We start from the raw sequence: 20,322 nt of genomic DNA on the forward strand, positions 1-20,322 counted from the left end.
CTTGCATTAATTCATCAAGACACAGCAGAGCTCCTCACCCCCAACAATAGAGTTTAGAGACTCATGCCGTCAGAGAATACAAAGTTTTGATCTAAATGTCATGAGATACAAAATAAGTCTCTAAAAGTTGTTTAAATACTAAACTAGTAGCCTAGGTTTACAGAAAATGAGTAAACTCCGATAAATGGTGCAGAGATCCACTTTTGGGGCCCACTTGGTGTGTGCTGGGGCTGAGACTTAAGCAATTCACGTGTATAAAGCTGTTTTGGGCGTTCAACGCCAGGTTTGGATCCATTTCTGGCGTTGAACTCCAACTTTTGATCCTTTTCTGGCGCTGGACGCCAGAATTGGGCAAAGAACTGGCGTTGAACGCCAGTTTACGTCATCTATCCTTGACCAAAGTATGGACTATTATATATTGCTGGAAAGCCCTGGATGTCTACTTTCCAATGCATTTAGAAGCGCGCCATTTTGAGTTCTGTAACTCCAGAAAATCCACTTTGAGTGCAGGGAGGTCAGAATCCAACAGCATCAGCAGTCCTTTTTCAGCCTGAATCAGATTTTTGCTCAGCTCCCTCAATTTCAGTCAGAAAAATACCTGAAATTACAGAAAAACACACAACTCATAGTAAAGTCTAGAAATATGAATTTTTCCTAAAAACTAATGAAAATAAACTAAAAACTAACTAAAACATACTAAAAACTATATGAAATTAACCCCAAAAAGCGTATAAAATATCCGCTCATCATGGAGCGAGGGGAGCTAATATTTAGGATCCATGATGAACGACTCAGCTTTAATGTCTTCAAATTCTCACAAGAAGCAGACCAAGAAAACAAAGAACCAAGCAATGATCATAATGAGATGCTGACAGAGGAAACAAGCACTAAAGCACCACCAACACATCTGAGAACCCCACTGAATGAAGAACAAGGAAAACAGCAATTGTCACAGCTCAAGGAGAAGCTGGAGGAACCTAAACCACCAGAGGTATGTGAAGACAACAACAAAATTCCCTTAGAAGAAGAATTCGCCAAGAGCAAGGCAGCATCAAAAGGGACAAAGAAGAAGGTACCAAGGGGGTGGAGGAACAAGAAGATCCCTACGGAAGGCTTCTCTCCGGGAGATAAAGTGATCTCAGCTTACTTCCCAGATATCCCCCCTAATCTCCCCACTGTACCATCTCAGCTACCTAAGGTCTTCACCATCAACAGAGTTCTCTCCTTGGAACATGTAGAGATCATTGATACAACCAATGGATATAAGTCCAAGGCAAGAGGGGAGGACTTGAAGCATTATCAACCTCCCTGATGAAGGAGAAAGATCAAGATAGTGACGCTAAAGAAGCACTTCATGGGAGGCAACCCATGTTTTATTAGCTTTTACTAGTGAATAAGTCAATATTCATGAATTCCAACTCAAACTTGGTGAAGTCCTTATATTGCAGTATATAGTGAAAAACAAGTTTGGTGTTCAAAGCGTGCCAAGAAAGCATGAATGCAACTGAAAGCATGCTAGTCTTGGAGCTTTGAACAGAACTTTTCATCACAATGCTCCAAACTAAGTTTGGTGTCACCTCATGGTGCCACCAATGTGCATACAAGGATACACAGTTAGTTAGTTAGTTGGAGTTCATGAATAAACAAAATCTTTTCTTCTCTTTGTCATTCTAGCCGTAAAAATTTAAATTGATTTTTTTATATATTTCTTACTTTTCTTATTTAATCTTTATAGGGAAAGGAAAGGAGCATTGAAGGAGATTGATTGGACAATTTAATGGGAAAGGTTCGGCCACTTCATGAAGAGGGTACTACACACGTGCCTCAAGGGGGAATGCATTGGGAATGGTTGCCATGCAACATTGGAGGAAGAACAAACTTGGAAAGTGAACCAACTCCATCATAAAGTTGAGAATCTTCGTGCTTACTCCATACAAAACCCCATCCGTTCATCATACACCAACCCCATCAATCCACACCTTTCATCTCTTCATCACTTCTCTATATAAGTGGATCCAATCCGCACCATCTCCACATTCAAAATTCATACCCCTTGCACTTCACTTTCCAGCAACCAATTCTTCAACTTTCCACTCTCTAAATCCCACATTTCTTCCCTTCACTACACCCTTTTCACTTTAACTTCATTCATGGCATCATCAAGCTCCAAGAGGCAGAAGAGGAAGGAACCAATGGAGAACATTCCCTTCGACGAGAAGAGATTCAAGACTGCCTTCCATGAACGAGAATTTGAGCAGATAAAGCTCAAAAAGATACTGCCCGAGTTAACCTTCCAAATCAATGAAGACGAATGCCCACAGATTCGGGAGAAGATTGAAGAAAGAGGATGGCAAATGCTCACCAATCTAGAGGAGAAGATCAATGCAAACCTCATCAAAGAGTTCTACGCAAATGTGGTCAGAAAAGACAAAACCAGGTCCCCAACCTTCAAAAGCTATGTAAGAGGAAAGGAGGTAGGCTTCAGCCCAAATGCTATAATAAGAACTCTTCACCTGAAATCACCACATTTTGATGAGCCTAGCTATCATGCAAGGATAAGTAAAAGCCAAGACAATGATGAGCTCACTGAGATCGTGACTGACATCTGTGTTATAGCAGCCGACTGGGAGAGGTATGGAGATGGGAGACCCCGGTTCATCAAGAGGGGAGACCTTAGCCCAGAAGCCAAAGGGTGGTTTGAACTCGTGAGGAGGTCTATTCTCCCAGCTGCAAATAATTCAGAGGTAAATATTAATCGAGCAACTATGGTACATTGCCTAGTACAAGGTGGAGAAGTCAATGTGCATGAACTTATAGCTGAGGGAATTCAAGATTCAGCTGAGAAGCTTGAATCAGGTGCCAGGCTTTGGTACCCCAGCACCATTCTCAGATTGTGCACAAAGGCCAAGGTAGTCTTTGAGGATAGCAATCCAGACTGGGTGAACCCTGGGAGGCTAATGACAACCCAACGTATGGCCTATACTACACCTGCTCAGCAACAAAGAAAGCCACAAATAGGAAAACTAAAAGCAAAAAAAGGAGCTCACCAAGAGGAGTTTCGTCAGGAAGAATATCAACAAGGAGAGCATCCTTACCCAGCCGACTTGAATATGAATCACCTTCTAAGAGCTATTGAAGATTTGGGGATGAGACATATGGAAGGACAAGAGCAAATACTGAACCGGATGAGCCAACAAGAAGAGTGGCAGAAACAACAAATGGAGCAGCAACAGGAACAATACTCCCAGCTCACTCAAACCATCCACCAAGTTACTGAGAGGCAAGAACGTCAAGATAAGCATTTGCAAGAACTCAATCAGCGACAAATAGCCCAGATGAAAGCATTCAATGAGTTCACTATACTTAATGAAGGACGGCAACTACATAGGGAGGAGTTCAACGTCAACACTCAAGCCAAGTTGAACTACATGTCCAGTAATATGCATCATCTACACTATGCCATCCCTACATATGATGAGGTCCAAAAAGATTTTGTAGAACAAGAAGAGAGGAAGGTGAAACAGCAGAAGAAAACACTCAAGAAGAAGATGGAAGATGGTGGTTTCTGGAAGAAGCTGCTTGGAAAAGGCAAGGGAAGTGGGAGCACAAGCAATCAAGAAACACACCAGGAGGACAAGCAAGAAGGAGAGCATGGACATCCACAAGAATAAAAGGTGGTGGAGTTCCTTCTTTGGTCCATCTTTTCCTATGCTTTAAATAAGGAAGATCTTGTATGAAATAGAACTTGCTTCCATGTTAGTTTAAACCTTTTTAAATTCTGTCTTTTAAGTTTTTGTGTTGAAGAGGTTTATGATTGCTAGTCCTTATGTCACTGCATCCTGACTTTACTTATTTGTATACCTGTCCCTTTGAATCAAATGAAAAGAGAATGAGTATTTTTAAAGACCAGAGAAGAGTTCATACTATGGAGTAAGTTCATGAGTTTATGGTATAATCATAAGTTAGCTAAGTTGGTTCAACCATAAGGTAGGAGGACAACTATCTGTCATGAATAATATGCTTGAAACACACCCCATGAGACTAGCCAAATAAGAAGATCCTAATAAGAAAAAGGGAAAGAACAATCAAAGTTGAGGAATAAAAGAAAAAGAACAAGCAATAAGGCTAGGCACCAATGGTTTTTAATCTTGAGGCATGTGTCTGTGGTGTTCCTGTGTGAGGGATCTACTTGGATGAATAAGCTCTTAGGGGTGCCTTATCACTTGATAACTTGGGTTAACTAACTCGGGATTATCAGCTAAAAGTCCACTATCAAGAGTACCCCTCACTACAGAGCATTTAGTAACCCAAAGAGGTGCTGGACACCAAGGTCTCAAGAAAAGGAAAATAAATAAACTATATGCCTGTGGTGTGTATGTATGGGGGAGAGACTTGAGCAAGTAAGCCCTTAGGGGGTGCTTCAACACCTAGCACCTTGAACCAACTGGTTCGGGAGTGTTGGCTGAAAGCTTATTTTAAAGAGTTGCCCCCTCACAGAACACTTAGCCCTAAGAACACAAATAAGCCCTGAAATAACAACAAAAGGATCAATGGATAAAAGTCTCATGGGATGCAACCACAGTGAGTATTCTAGGACATGATAAAGGTCTGAAAGCCAGGAATGAACCTAAGTTGCTATGCATGAAACCACCATAAAACCAGGGACATGACTTCCACAAGAATGACTCATTTCTCTTGGCATTCCATTCATCATTCTCTTGTTCCAGTACTTGCTTAGGGACAAGCAAGCTTTAAGTTTGGTGTTGTGATGTCAGGGCATTTTGGCCAGTTTCACTGAACTTTTCTTTACTATTTTTAGGGTAGTTTCATGCATTTCCTTAAGAAATAAGCTAGTTTTGGGTAGATATTCACTTACATCTTGATTCAAGCATACATTGTGCACTTTACATAATTTCATGAGGATTTTGCATGAATTTAAGGACAAATTGGATGTTGCATTTCCCATGACTTGGACTAGAACTTTGATGCACTTTATTGCTTGATTTCAGGACAAAGGAAGCAAAGAAGAACCACATTAGTGGCTACGTTAGTTACACTAACGTGGAATGGGAGTAACTTGCAAAGTTAATGAGAAAAGTGATTGCCAATAACGCTCTCGAAGCCATCATTGCCCACGTTAAGAGTCACGTTAACTAAGTTAACGTGAACTCTAACGTGGAAGTAAAGAAATGGAGCCAACGTTAGTGACACTTAACATTATCACTAACGTTGGACCAAGATCATGAGTGGCCACGTTAGAGTCCACGTTAACTTAGTTAACGTGGCCTCTAACGTTAAGAAGAAAGGGGGGAAGCCAACGTTAGTGACATCCAACATTATCACTAACGTTGGCCAAGTCACACTAGGCCACGTTAATTCCCACGTTAACCTAGTTAACGTGGAAGCTAACGTGAGGAAGGGAGGTGACGCCAACGTTAGTGACACCCAACATTGTCACTAACGTTGGAAGGAGCCCACACATGCCACCATGAGCCACGTTAACTCCCACGTTAACTTAGTTAACGTGGAAGCTAACGTGGATAAGGGAATGTTGAACCAACGTTAGTGACACTCAACTTTGTCACTAACGTTGGAGATGGCTAGCATAAGCCACGTTAGAAGCCACGTTAACCTAGTTAACGTGGACTCTAACGTGGGAGCTAAGGGGCACATTGGAACGTTAGTGACAATGTTAAGTGTCACTAACGTTCTCGAAGGTTGGCAAGCCTACGTTAAAAGAGCCACGTTAACTAAGTTAACGTGGACTCTAACGTTGGGAAGGGGGAGGCTTCTCAACGTTATTGGGAAATTTGAGTCCCAATAACGTGCGCGAAGGACAAAGAGGCAACGTTAGTGGCAACGTTTGTGCCACTAATATTGAGGTTAACGTGGCTCTTACTTGGGTAAGGAACGTTAGTGAAAAAGTTGAATGTCACTAACGTTCTCGAACCCATATTTTCACTAAACGTTAACACCACTAACGTCCTGAGCTAAAGTCTCTGCCCACTTCACACTTTCTCTCTGCAAGTAAAGCCAAGCCCAATGAAGAAGATAACTGCTTCGAACTCAAGATCCAAAGGCCCAGACCCAAGACTTGAAGAAACAACTAGAAGAGTAGAAGAGTAGTATATATAGGAGTAGCTTTGAATTATTTTAGGGAGTTGGAAATTATAGGGAGCCTCTGGGCATAGAATTACTCTCTGTATTTACTTTCTCTGCACTTCTAGTTTCATTATGTATTCTCCATCTTTGTTTTCATTTTCCAGAGCTATGAACAACTAAACCCCTTTCATTGGGTTAGGGAGCTCTGTTGTAATTTGATGGATCAATACTAGTTTTCATTATTCTTCTTCTATCTTTTCTCTTGATTTTACTTGAAAGCTTTCGATCTTCATCCAATTGGGTAGTTATCTTGGAAAAGAAGCTATTCATACTTGGATCTCTTCTAAACCTTGAAAGAGGAATGAAGAGATCAAGCTAGAAATGTTTTCTCATACTGGACCAAATTGGGTTTGGATGGATATGTGACTATAATCCTCTCAACACTTGATTTGGAAAATGCATGTGGTATAATCAGTGACCATACTTCATCTCTTCTCATGAGCAATTGACCAAGGAATTGGCTATTGATCAAGATTTGAGAGATTGAATTACAAGAAATTGTAATTCAATCACTTAAAATTGCCAAGGAGATCAATGAGTGCATTGATTGAGGAAGAGATGAAAATGAAATTGATCCGGAGAATGCAACATCTCCTAAGCCCAATGAACTCCCCATTCCTGATCTTACCCATTCTCTTTAATTTCAGTTATTTACTCTTATGAGAAATTCCCCCATTCCCATTTACAATTCTGCAATTTACTTTCAGTCATTTACTTTCAGTTCTTTAATTTTAGCATTTACTTTTTCTGCCATTTGCTTTACCGCCATTTTATTTTCTGCACTTCTCAACTCAAATTCTGATTCGCTCAAATAGAACATTCCTCTAATTAAAGTTGCTTGATCAATCAATCCTTGTGGGATTCGACCTCACTCTATTGTGAGTTTTTACTTGACGACAAATTCGGTACACTTGCCGAAGGAAATTTGTTATGAGACAAGTTTTCTGTGCATCAATCAGATTCACCCTCAGTGATGGTTTCATTCAAAAAGTCGTTGTCCTCGTCCATCGACCCTGGTGTAACCAGAAGAGACTCTTTATATGATAATTTCGGTTCTGTGACCTTTTTCTATCATTCTCAGCAAGAATTTCCATGTCAGCTCCCGACTGATTAAGATCGACGTCTCGTGCCTTAATTTTTTTTTGTACTCCGTTGCATAAGATCGAGCACTTGGGTAGAAACCCTAGGAGAGCTATTGTGATTCTCCATTTATCAAATTGATCAATTTACTAATTTAGTTTTGATTCTACCTGTGGCAACGGCATCAGTTGAGAGAATATTTTCTGTTATGAATATTATAAAGAGTTGACTTCGTAATTGAATGAGAGATGAGTGGTTAAATAATTGTTTGGTTACATATATAGAAAGAGAGACATTTAATCAAGTTGATAATGAAATAATTATTCAACATTTTCAAAATATGAAAAAAAGAAGAAAAATATCTTCAAAATTTGAAGCGAAAAAAGTTTGCGACTAATATAACTTTTAATTTTTTTTATATTCTTTTAATTAACGTGTACTTTTATATTTTTAAATTTAAATTGATATATATTTTGATAATAATATTAACTTGAATTTTTTGTCCTGGAAGACAATAGGATGACTCCATTATTGATAGCCCGAGAGTCGATCAAAAGAAGAAATTTTCTAAGCTTTTCTAAGCTTTTCTAAGCTGTACTTTCTTCCATGAGACGTTTTGTTCGAACTTATCCATATTACTGTTACATATAATTGTACGACTTCTTATCCCAATGTGAACCATCCATCTTATTAATTATTGAAATAAAATCTATCTATCTTTGATATAAAAAAGACGTGGAAAGTCAGAAAAAAACATTTAAAACGTTTTAAATAAAGAGATTTAATTTCATTTCTTGAATAAATTATTATATATTAAATTCTTTATATGTAATATAAATTAAAAATATTATAACATTATTAAAAAATATTATTATATTTCTGAAATCGTTATTTTAATTTTGATATTAATTTATTTAAAATATTAAATTTTTAACAAAAATTTTATTAAAAAATTTTTTATTTTTTTATTATTTTTATAAATTTTATAATAATATTTTTCTGCTTCCATTTTATTATATTTTGATAATTTTCTTTTACGAATTTAATAATTTTTTATGACTTCAATTTTTATTTATAATTTTTTAATAATTTTTTTAAGATTTATATTTTAAACTATTAATTCTTATCGCTAATTAGTCGTTTTTTAGTCTAATAATGTTTATTTATTTTTAAATTTTTTGAATAAAATTTATTTTAAAATTAAAATTTTAGAAAATTATTTTATATTGATTTAAAAAATTCAATGTTATTTAAATTTATATTAATTACAATAATTAATTTTGGTTTATTAATTTAGATAATTTAATTATTTTTTAAAATATTTTAATTTATTTATTGATTCAATTTTATTCATAATTTATATTTTTATTATTAAATCATATATTTTAAAATACGTTATTCAAATGGTGAAAACTCAGATGAAGTTGATTTTATGTAAAATTGATATTTGAGAGTCGTTAAATAAAAATTTAGTCAAATCAATTAAATCATCTAACAATTTTTACATGAAATTCATTGCACCTTGAGTTTCCACCTATTTAAATAGCCATAGAAAAAGTTATTTGTGGTGTGCAACCCCAAACACCATAAGAAAAGCCATATCTACTATCTAGCAACCCCAAACACAAACCCAGATCCAGAGAGAGGGAGAAAAAAAAAATGGATTCAATCTTAAATTACCTAAAGACGACCGAAATAACCGGAATCCTTTGTCTAATAATCTTACTCTATATACTTCTCCGACCCTTCAAAAATGGTGGTAACCTCAAAGGACCTCCCATGGCAGCTGGTGCATGGCCTATAGTGGGTCACCTTCCATTGTTGCGCGGTTCACAGCCACTTCACAAAACTTTAGGCGCCATGGCTGACAAATACGGACCCCTTTTCACCATCAAGCTCGGCGCCACAGAGACCATAGTAGTCAGCAACTGGGAAATGGCCAAAGAGTGCTTCACCACAAACGACATGACCGTTTCGTCTCGTCCCAAGACCATTGCAATGGAGAACCTTACCTACAACTTCGCCGCTTTTGGTTTAGGACCGTACGGTCCATACTGGCGAGAGCTTCGCAAGATCACAACCTTAGAGCTTCTCTCGAATCGCCGAATAGAGCTTCTAGGCGATGTTCGCGTCTCTGAAGTTCAAGCCTCTGTTAATGAGCTCTATAGTCTTTGGTCCAGAAAGAAAAACAATGACGGTTACGTGTTAGTGGAGATGAAAGAATGGTTTTCACGACTGACCTTCAACACGGCTCTTAGAATGATTGCCGGAAAGAGATACTTTGGTGGTGCTACCGCAGATGCTGTGCCGGCGGCTGGCGGCGAGGAAAAGGCGAAAAAGTGTTTAAAATTAATCGATGATTTTATGCATCTTTTGGGATTATTTACTGTGGGAGATGCTATTCCTTCGTTGAGGTGGATGGATTTTGGAGGCCATGAGAAAGCCATGAAAAAAACTGCTAAGGAATTAGACAGTGTTTTGAGTGAATGGTTGGAGGAGCATAAAATAAATTTCGGGAAAAAAGCTTCCAGTGAACGAGATTTCATGGATGTTATGATCTCTATTCTCGGAGAATCAAAGATTCATGGGTTTGATGCTGATACCATAATTAAAGCCACATCAATGGTATGAGTTTATTATAGAGTAGTTGTGTACAATTTTACTAGGAGTTAATATTACATATTTAAAATTTATGTTAACTTATTATTCCTTATTGTTATTGCTTCTCTATGTTTAAAATTTAGGAAAATTTTCTGAAATGAATTTGTTACCAGTGGTATATTAACAGGGAATTTTTCTAAAATGAATAAAAAATTATTTATTTTTCAAAAAAAATAAAAATTATTTTTTTCAAGTTGTAGACAAATCGAAAGAGACAAATCCAAATTGTTACAAAATTTAAAAAACAAGTAGCATTTCTCAAATCGAAAAAGGATAGGCCAAGCAACTAAAATAGTTAAAGCCTTCTTTCCTAAAACTAAAAAAAATACAAGAAAATAAATATACAACTAAAAAATATACTAGAAAAAATTTTAATTCTTCTATGCTATATGCCTATATTAATTGCATTTCATTTAAAACAAAAATATACAGAAAATATTAATTTTATTTATTTCTTTTCAATCCATTTTATATAAATAAAATAATATATAAAAAAATATAGGAAAAATATACATAAAAATATACTAGAAAATAAATGTACAAGAAAAAATAATAAAAAAATGTGTACAAAAGAATACAAGAATATAAATATACAAGAAAAATAAAAGATTATACGAGAAAATTTTAGTAAATAAAAAAAGAACAATATATTAGAGATAAGAAGGAATCCTAAATATATTGGAGATGAGAAGAAATTCTATCTCCAACAATATATTTTGTTAGAGATAAGAAGGTAGTAATACATAAGGACAAACAACTTTAAACAAACTATTAGGATTTAAACATGTGGAGGAGATACTACACAAGTGGATCCAAGCCTACTCATAAAAGAGAGATCCAGATATAGATATTTTGCAACTATTTTCTAACAGACCTATAATAATTTCAAAACAGAGGTCATTAATAGAACTCTTTACAAAATATCTTGATATATTCTAGTGCTTTTTTCTTTTTCAACACTAGAAATTTCTATAGATCTGATCAGTTTCATTTTTGATAGGCAGGATCCTCATACAAGAGGTAAGTTTAGAGCATACGTAAAACTAAGGAGCAAAGATAGGCATATTAAAAAATTAAGTTTTCAGAGAAGGAGAGAATTTTAACAAGTATTCATGGTGAATATCTCATAACGGATTTTTTGAATTCGAAACTGAGTTGGTTCATTACAAGAATAAAGGCCTCTATATATAAAGACTTACAAATAAAGCTGAAATCTTCACGACTAATAAAAAACGAGACATGTGGCAAATAAGAAGGAATCTTATCTCCTGCTATAGCAATACATAAAGACAAACAACTTTAAATATACTACTAGGATCTAGACACGTGGAGGATGAGGATAGGGATCCTATCAACTCCATTATTACCCTTTTACTGCATACATAATTATTTAGCTAAAGGCCAGAACTTAGTGATGTGCTCATGCTCTGTGATGTCATCTATGTGTTTTAAATGTGGAGCAAACGCGGTTGTATCTTCTTGTTGAAAATAGTAGTCATCAACTCTTTCATAGGCAGTAAACGACTCTTCCGTTGGTTCTTCAGTGTCATCATCAATCCCTGCATCCACATGTGTTGGATTAGATATAAGAGTGGATAAACCCTTGCATCTGCTTCTTCATAGTTGTAAGTATTCTGAGAGAATGGTGGATTGTCCCACAGGTTTGAGTCTTGAGCGAGTGATAGGGTTGGAAAAGAGATAGACCCAGTAAGAAAATCAGTTTGAAATTGCCGTAACTCTTCTTGTATTGTTCTGCTTGTTCCCGAGGAGTTAGAATTGTCTTCTTCTTGGCAGAGAGAAAGTCCTTCAATAATTACCGATAGCGTATGTATTGATATTAGGTTTATTACAAAAAGTAAGATGCTTGGCAAGCTTGTTGAGATAACTTTTTTCATCTGTAGGCCACATCTTTGAATACCCTACTATGTTGATGTTGCATCGTGTATAGAGAGTATCTTGCTTGTAATGAAACTGTCTCCTTAGGACAAAAGAGTAATAAAATTTCTGCTTCTTTTTGTGAGGAATATTCTATATTCCATGAGCCTCCAGCGCATTGTAAAGTTTTTCTCGCCGTGTTAGAATAGGTGCAAATATAGTCAAAAGTTGTTCAAGGAATGACCCCGAAAATTGCCTATCACAAAGCAGGTGATACATGGCAAGAGCGGGAACAACTATGGCATAGTCATATTGGACAAAAAGTGTCCACATGAATCATAACATTTCTTCTGGAATTGATCCCTTGTTGATGGGGATGATGCAGTAAGGAGAGTCGATATTAAAATATCGAGAGTTGGCTATTATCTGTGTAACAAGGAGGAGCATGTGTAACCAATAAAACAGACATTGTTGGGCCAAATTTTTACAATAGCAGACAAATCTGCCATATGATCCTCCTCAGTTTAATCATCAAAGAAATCTGATAGATGGATGTATTAGATATATCCTCAATAAATGTATCATTCATTGCTGTGTATGCACTTAGCATTCCTATGGTCCTATCAGGATTTGGTGATCCTTCTTTAATTTTCTTTTCTTTAGCAGGGGTCTTAGAGGTAGAAGAAGAAGAAAATAATCCATTGTTACAACCCTCAACAATCAAACCCAACTCAGATAAAAGCAGGCAACCTCTATTTTACTTTTGACAACCTTCTTCCACACAAATATAGAGAAAGGTTAAGTGATTTTGGTGCATGGATTGATACTAGAATGGCAGCCTCAAACACAAGCATCCAGCAAGTTTTCTCTAAATTTATTATCAGGATGACAGGCAATCTTAGAGAATGGATCAACACCCTTAGTGAGTATGAACGCCTGCAACTCATCAATGGAAGTGTTGCCCAGTTCCTAGGAACATTATACAGAGTTTCTAGGAGGTATTGCTATCATCCAAAAAAAATTCTCAGGAATACTTTGAGATGAGATGCTGCTCTTTCAACAGAAAAGATATGAAAATTCATTACAAAAAGATGGCAGCTAAGTACTATCTTTTTGGAGGACAGAGCAATCCACTCCTTAAACAAGTATTCCTTGCCTCACTTCCAGAAGAACTTCAACCGGAGATTTAGAGAATGATGGTTACACTCCGAAAGAAAATTCCTACAACTCTTGGAGAAATTTATCAGCTGGCTTTAGCAGCTCTTGACAAGCTTTGTGAACAGTAACAGATGATCAAACAATTAACAAAAAATTCTCAAAAACTGAAAGGAGCCTGTAACAAATCCTATCTGAAAATCAAGTAAAATGATGCTGACTCTTGTGATTGTCAAACAAAAAGAAGGCACCACTTCAGACGGACTCAACGTCCTATTTTTGGCAAAAATCACTTTGGAGGAAGAAGAAACTTTGGAAGGAGTAAAATAGACATTGTTGAGTCAGGATTTTTACTTTAATGAGGTTTGTTGGCTTGGCTGAGAAAGGAAAAGGCTCCAATATACACCACTAAATCGATTAATGTCACCCGATGTAACAGATTGAAACCGGTACAACCGATCTTTCATTCACCTTAAAAAAATATATTTCAAAAAATAATACTTTTTAAATTTTTTTTGAGAAATAATAAATTTGTTTATTTCATTTCAAAATGTTTTCCTTAATATATATTATGTTGCTTATAGTATAATTTATATACAACTTTAAACTTAAGGTCAAAAGTTAGCTTTATTTTTCTATTTATGTTATTTCTTATTTTTATTTTTTAAATTAGAAAATAAAGTAAAGAAAATGATTTAGAAATTTAATAACCAATATGTGTTGGTATTACTTCACTCATTCACTTTAATAAATATCGAAGTTTAAATCTCACTTTATGTATACAATAATTCATTGATTAATGATAAATTCTTAAATAAAATTTATATTTACAATATATTAGTTCTTAACCTATAAAACAAGAAATAAAAAATAAATAAAATGTGAGAATAACTACAAAGACCAAAGTTGTGTAATTCAATTTAAAACGAGTAAACTAATTTGGCTATTGCCGATTTTACACCATTTGACTAACCAAGTGTTTTGTTTTTCAGAATGATCTTGTTGAGAAAATTAGTTATAGTAGCATTGTTTGTATAATTAATGTGGTAAACGTGTTTTTTGCAGTCAATGATTGCTGGAGGAACTGATACAACTAGTGTTACTCTTACATGGGCACTATGTTTATTATTAAGAAATCCTCGTACATTGAAAAAAGTAAAAGAAGAACTTGATAGCCAAATCGGAAGCGAGAGATGCATAACAGAATCAGATCTAAACAAATTAGTGTATCTTCAAGCTATAGTGAAGGAGACACTAAGATTGTATCCAGCAGGTCCTCTTGGAGCACCTCGGGAATTCATAGAGAATTGCACTTTAGGTGGATTTCATGTCAAAAAAGGATCTCGATTAGTTGCGAATATTTGGAAAATTCAAAGTGATCCAAGTATTTGGTCAGATCCCTTGGAATTCAAACCAGAGAGGTTTCTCACAACTCACAAAGACATTGATGTTAAGGGTCAGCATTTCGAGCTTTTGCCATTTGGAAGTGGTAGAAGGATTTGTCCTGGAATCTCATTTGCCCTTCAAATGGTTCACTTTGCTTTGGCTAGGTTCTTGCACTCGTTTGAAATTTTACAACCTTCTCCTGATGAACCAATTGATATGACTGGCATCCTCGGATTATCCTATGCCAAAACTACTCCAATTGAGATTTTGATCAAGCCATGTTTGGCTCTTGCTTGTTATGAAACCATGTAAGATTTAGTAGTATTGTCATCTTGTTAAATTATATATATGTCCGTGTTCGTGTAGTACAAGTATATGAGGCTATGAAGTGTAATGCAGAAGATTTGATTTGGAATTAATGCCAGACAAAGATCTGATATCTGGTATTAAATCTATGGCTTAAATTTGGAAATTACACTTTGTGAAGTTGGATATTGATCTATTGAAATATCTTAGTGTGGTTATGGATTAAATCTTTATGCAATAGGGTCGAATTAATAGATTGATTTTGTTGTGGTTAGTAGCTAATATGTATGTAGCAGGTGCCTTTTCTAAGTTTAATTTTGGTTTGGCTTTATACTAAATCAATATGATTGTACTCCCATTATTATACTCCAGTCTCATGAGTATAAATAGAGATTAATATAAAAAAAACTATAGCTATGGATAAAATTTGTTTTGCAATAATTTTTTCATTAGGTATCCTTATTAAATTGGGATTAAGCTCTTTTAAAATGAAAAAAATTACTAAAATAATAAAAAATTTAGTTAATTTGTCTCTTAAAAATACATATTAAGAGTATTATAATAATAAAAAGTTTTTAAATTTTTATTGTATTCAATACATTGAAAATATATAAAAAATTAATTTTTCAAATACTTTTAGCCAAATAATTTTTTTGGTATTTTTAAGATGTGTCTTTAAGACATAACTTAACAAAATTCATATTTTAATATTTTCATTATTTTTTAGTCAAGATAGTGAAATTTATAATTAATAAAAATTAAAAATTAAAAATTTAAAGATGATTAAAGTATCATTTTATCACATTATCAAAAAAAAAAATTTTATTGGATTGTAAAAAATTTTATTATTTATTAAAAAAAAAAGAAAACAAATTACAATGGTTTCAAATTGCTCCAAAATTTTCTTTATTTAATCCTCTCCAAACTGTCATGCTTACACACGGACACAAAAAAGAATCTACCATAATCCTATGTTTAGCAACAATTATTCTAGGACTAAATTTTTAAAGCGGTCTCCCAAATTCGGCCGCACACCAATATTACTCTTCAATTTTCAATTGCACTAATTTGACATCTCATATTGAATTACATACAAGTCCTTCAACTCATTTTTGGGGTGAGTCGGCAAGCGGACTGCTGATGGGGCACAACCACTGTCACATTGTCAATTATAATTCTTCAATTTAGTATCTGTCCCCATTTATAAACCCTAATGCTTCTTCTTCTTCTTCTTTTCTGCTTTTCTTCTTTACCATCTTCTACTTCTGTCATTACCCATCTTTGTTGCTCATTGGTGGTGGTTCGTGTGGAGTAACTCACTCCGCCTCTTCAGTTTTTTGCCAGTGCATATATTATACTCCTTAGCATTCAGAGTTTGGATAGGCTTCTTCTCTGCTTGGGTTGTTTCTGGATCAAATTTAAGAGGATCAAACCTATCCCCAAAGTCTAACTTATTGTTTCAGATGCTTGATGATTCTGGGGAAAACCCAGCATGAAGCTCAAAGATGATTGTGCTAAATCGTAGTAAAATTTTCAGAGGTCAAGCTATGATGAGTCAGAAGCAGGGCACGAAGAAGAAGAAGATGATGAATCATAAGTTTACGAAGAAAGAGTGAACCCCGAAGCCAGTTTTGGATCTTCCAACACGTTGTCGAAGAATGCTTTGTATAGCACCCTACCACAGAGAGCTTTACGCGTAAGTTATAAATTCACGGCGACGAGGCATTACTACACTTAGACTTAGAGATACATATATAATTATAGAAGGATAATATTAAAACTAGGAGTCCATAAAGAAAACTTGAATATCGCCAGCCGTCAAACGCTCATGGACATGCTAAAGCAATAGAGCATCGTATACAAAAGCGGAAATATCAGAAGTTCAATAAGAAGGTACATAATAAAGTATATACATAATAGTTACTAGTCTCGACTGGTGAAGAAAGGCCGGCTAGAAGATTACATTACTAGAGACAATACAAAATAATAAACCTATCTCTCCAATAAAAAGTCTTTAAGAGAAATTAAAGTCATATACAATGCAATTTTAAAATAGGGAGAGAACTCTAGTGTCAAAATAAAATCCTAAAAAGTAATAATCTTCGCTTCGTCTGCACTCTCACTGAGGTGTATTGCGTCCTGTATCAAAAAAGAAACAAGATAACAACAACATGTGAGAACTCAAAGGTTCCCAGTAGGGTAACAATTTCTAATAATGACTACATAAAGAAATATGAACCCTCTACACAATTCTGATCTCCAAATTTTATAGGAATCAGCCTAGAATCTTAACTAGTCCATACAGGATTAATTTGCTATGGTACGAGTGATTTAAATTACCACTAGTCTCATCTATTTTCAACAGTCATCATTATTATTCTCAGTCTCAAGTATTTGAATGGGTCAAACACGAACAATAATTAATACAATGCAATCACAAATAGAGAACAATTATGACAAGTAACACAATTAGCAGTTAAATAGATTATCAATTAGGCAAACTAAGTAATTATGCACGCATAAACAATTACAAACAAATACACATGATGTATGTCTGTCCTACTGACCGTGAGCTCACGTGTCAGTTGTACTGTCAGACCCGACACATCTGGTAGCTAACCGGGATATTTTCTCTCTGTTGTGCATCCGCAGGAGGAACATCCAAGACTTATCACAAGCCGGTCTTGGGAGGAAGAAAGCCCTGAATATGTCACCTTCTCACTGGAGGTAGCACTATCCTGGAGTATTCTCGGCTACCCTTAACAATCAAAGAGACTGTGATGCAACAAGAAAGAGAATCCTCAACATAACTCATCCACACCACAGTTGGGAATTAAACCAAAGAAAATCCTCAACCTTCTATCCGATCCCCCGATGCAACAGGAGGGGGAATCCTTAACCTCACTTGTCTGCCACAACAAAAGAGGAAATCCTTAATTCAGAATCACACAATCAAAATTATTAACAAATTGAATCACAGAATCAACTCAAAACACGCAAAAATAAATTGAACCCAGCTACTCGGAATCACAAAATCAGAATTATTAACAAATTAAATCACAAAATCAACTCAAAACAAGTAAAAATAAATTGAACCCAACAACTCAGAATGTAACACCCTACCACACATAGCCTTATGCTTAAGTCATAAAACAGGGGTGGCGAGGTATTACGACCTCTAAAACTAAAATTTAGTATATATAGTAGTGTGAAAAATGTTTATAACTAAGAGCCCTTGAAGAAAAATGGGTTAAACAAAATCATTAAATTGAAAGCGCAACACTCCGATCGATACGAATAAACAAGAGGGTGCCAAAAATACGAATATCAAAACTCAAGACTCGGTTTGTGAAAATAACCGGTCCGAGCATAGAAGTATATATATATATAAAGTAAGGAACCCAAAAGAAATCCAAAAGACAAGTTACAGAACCTGTTCTCCAAAACAACCTCTAAGAGGAGTCAAAACAATATATATGTATATAGTGAAGATAATAAGTATCTAATTAAGTACATAAAACCAAAATAAAGTCCCGAGAACTAAGGATCTTCACTAATCCAGAAGTCTCCAGCACGCCTCAGCGAGGAGCCTCACGACCTGCATCTGAAAACCACAAAATCCGCATGGGTGAGAACCGGAGGTTTTCAGTATGGTAACAGTGCCCACATATCTAACATGTAATGTCCTGGGAAAGCCGAAGGCAATCCTAGAACTTCCAACAGATAATCAAAACTTATAAACAATCTAAACCATAATTAAAACAGGCAACTAGATAAAGATCTTCAGTCTAACTAACACTCCCCTTTCCAAATCCTTCGAACCTCCCAACCGCCATTAGTAATTTGATATCGCAAACACAATTATATCAACAAGGAAATGCACAAATAGGAAGCAGATACGGCAATTAGATAATTAGCAAGTATTATGCAGTTAATTAGACATTCCAAACAATTCACATATAATGCATATGATGTATGCCTGACTTAGTGGCTGATGAGTCTCATCTGTCGGTTATAAAGCCAACCCGACAAGTCCTTGTAGCTAACCATTGGACTGTCCCTCTGTCGTGCATCCCCAACTCGAGTTATTCTCAATCATAATCATCAATACATATACACAACACCCACACTGATGTTTATCCACGGGGTGAGCTCATCCGGAACTTTCAGTGTCCGGCCACACTTACGACATAGGGTCAGCAGAGTATCGAGTCTCTACCTGGAGCACGTGGTGGCTAGCCACTGCTTTCACCCAGGGAAACTCGTATCTCAGATAGTGGAAGTGCAACATTCACATTTCATTCATTAAGCATATATGCAATCATACGCAACCATAATTCAATAATAGCTCAGCCATAATTCGGCAATAACTCAGCCCTTTGGCTCATAATACAATCCATAACCATCCAATTTATTAACAATCTCAGCACTTCGGCTCATGGCATATAAAGCACTTCCACCATCATAATCAACACCCGATACAATTATCATTAATCATAATTCATCATTAATTCTCTCATTTCTTCATCCACAAGTTATGACATTTCCTAACTTCTTCCCATCGCTAGGCATATCATAAGGATTTAGGACATAAAGCGTGAGAACGGAGGCTTAGAAGTCTGAAATTCGGTTTTGAAAACTTAAAAATCAGTTTTTGGTGAAAATGGAGCCATGTGTGTGCGTCGCTAATGCGCACGCGTGGAAGGCTGGAAAAGTAGAGTGACGCATGAGCGTCGCCCATGCGCACGCATGGAAAGCAGAGAGATCAAGTGACGCATGTGCGTCAGCCACACATACGCGTGGGTGCGTTTTGTGCTCCTCGCACAAAACCAGCACAGTACTAGCGCAACTCTCTGGATTTTCTACTGGGCACTTGCATCAATACAGCGATGTGTACGCGTCGGCCAGGCGCACGCGTGGGGGAGTAAAAATCTGAGATTGACGCATGCGCGTCGGAGCACGACTTGCCAAAAATTTTACTAAGCTAAAAGTTGCAGAATTCCAGTTTCAAACCCCAAACTTCCAACGGGCATAACTTTTTCGTTTCAAATCATTTTGCATCCGTTCTTTGAACAGCATAAACATCTCGGATCCAATTTTATTTTTAAATAAGTTTGACAGAAATCAGGGATCCGGAGACCAAGTTATGCTCTGTCAAAGTGAACTAACTCCTCATTGATGAATTGTTTTCATCGACCCAAAAACTACATTTTCATACAAACCCACAAAATTCTATTTTCAAAACAAACCAATTTCAAATCTTTTCAAAACCAACCAAAACTTACCAAAAATCAACCTCAAGCCTCCTCAACTCATATGTTAACATTCTTATCAAATTCACAATCCACCAATCCACCATTTTAACCAATCTCAATCAAATAACTCAATTTCAAACACAATATCTTGTCATATATCTTTCCTTATCCCAATTTCCAACAATACCATCTCCATCAACTATCAATACATACAATCAATATTATCCTCACCATCAACATGGTTTCACTCACAATTCAATCTCAACCAATCATTAAGCATATATCACGACATGCATATCTCTCATACATCATACCATCAAAACATCAAAATTCATTAATCACATACATAACCACACATTTCATCTCACCCAATAAACAACATCAATAGTTCAAATCCTATATTAGGGCCTTTAGTCTAAGTTTTCACACCACATTACATTTT

General features: G+C 35.7%; 1 protein-coding gene across 1 annotated transcript; it reads left to right on the forward strand.

Moving 5' to 3' along the window:
* The first annotated feature begins 8,804 nt into the window (after window positions 1-8,804).
* Window positions 8,805-14,852, forward strand: LOC107643962 (cytochrome P450 82A4). The gene is made up of 2 exons (XM_016347720.3): window positions 8,805-9,867; window positions 13,999-14,852. Exons 1-2 carry the CDS (start codon window positions 8,902-8,904, stop codon window positions 14,629-14,631), a joined length of 1,599 nt encoding a protein of 532 aa, XP_016203206.1. The 5' UTR covers window positions 8,805-8,901; the 3' UTR covers window positions 14,632-14,852.
* The last annotated feature ends 5,470 nt before the right edge of the window (window positions 14,853-20,322 follow it).

The sequence above is a fragment of the Arachis ipaensis genome, chromosome B5, assembly GCF_059453495.1.
Source record: "Arachis ipaensis isolate K30076 ecotype BB chromosome B5, ASM5945349v1, whole genome shotgun sequence".
Taxonomy (NCBI): Eukaryota; Viridiplantae; Streptophyta; class Magnoliopsida; order Fabales; family Fabaceae; genus Arachis; species Arachis ipaensis.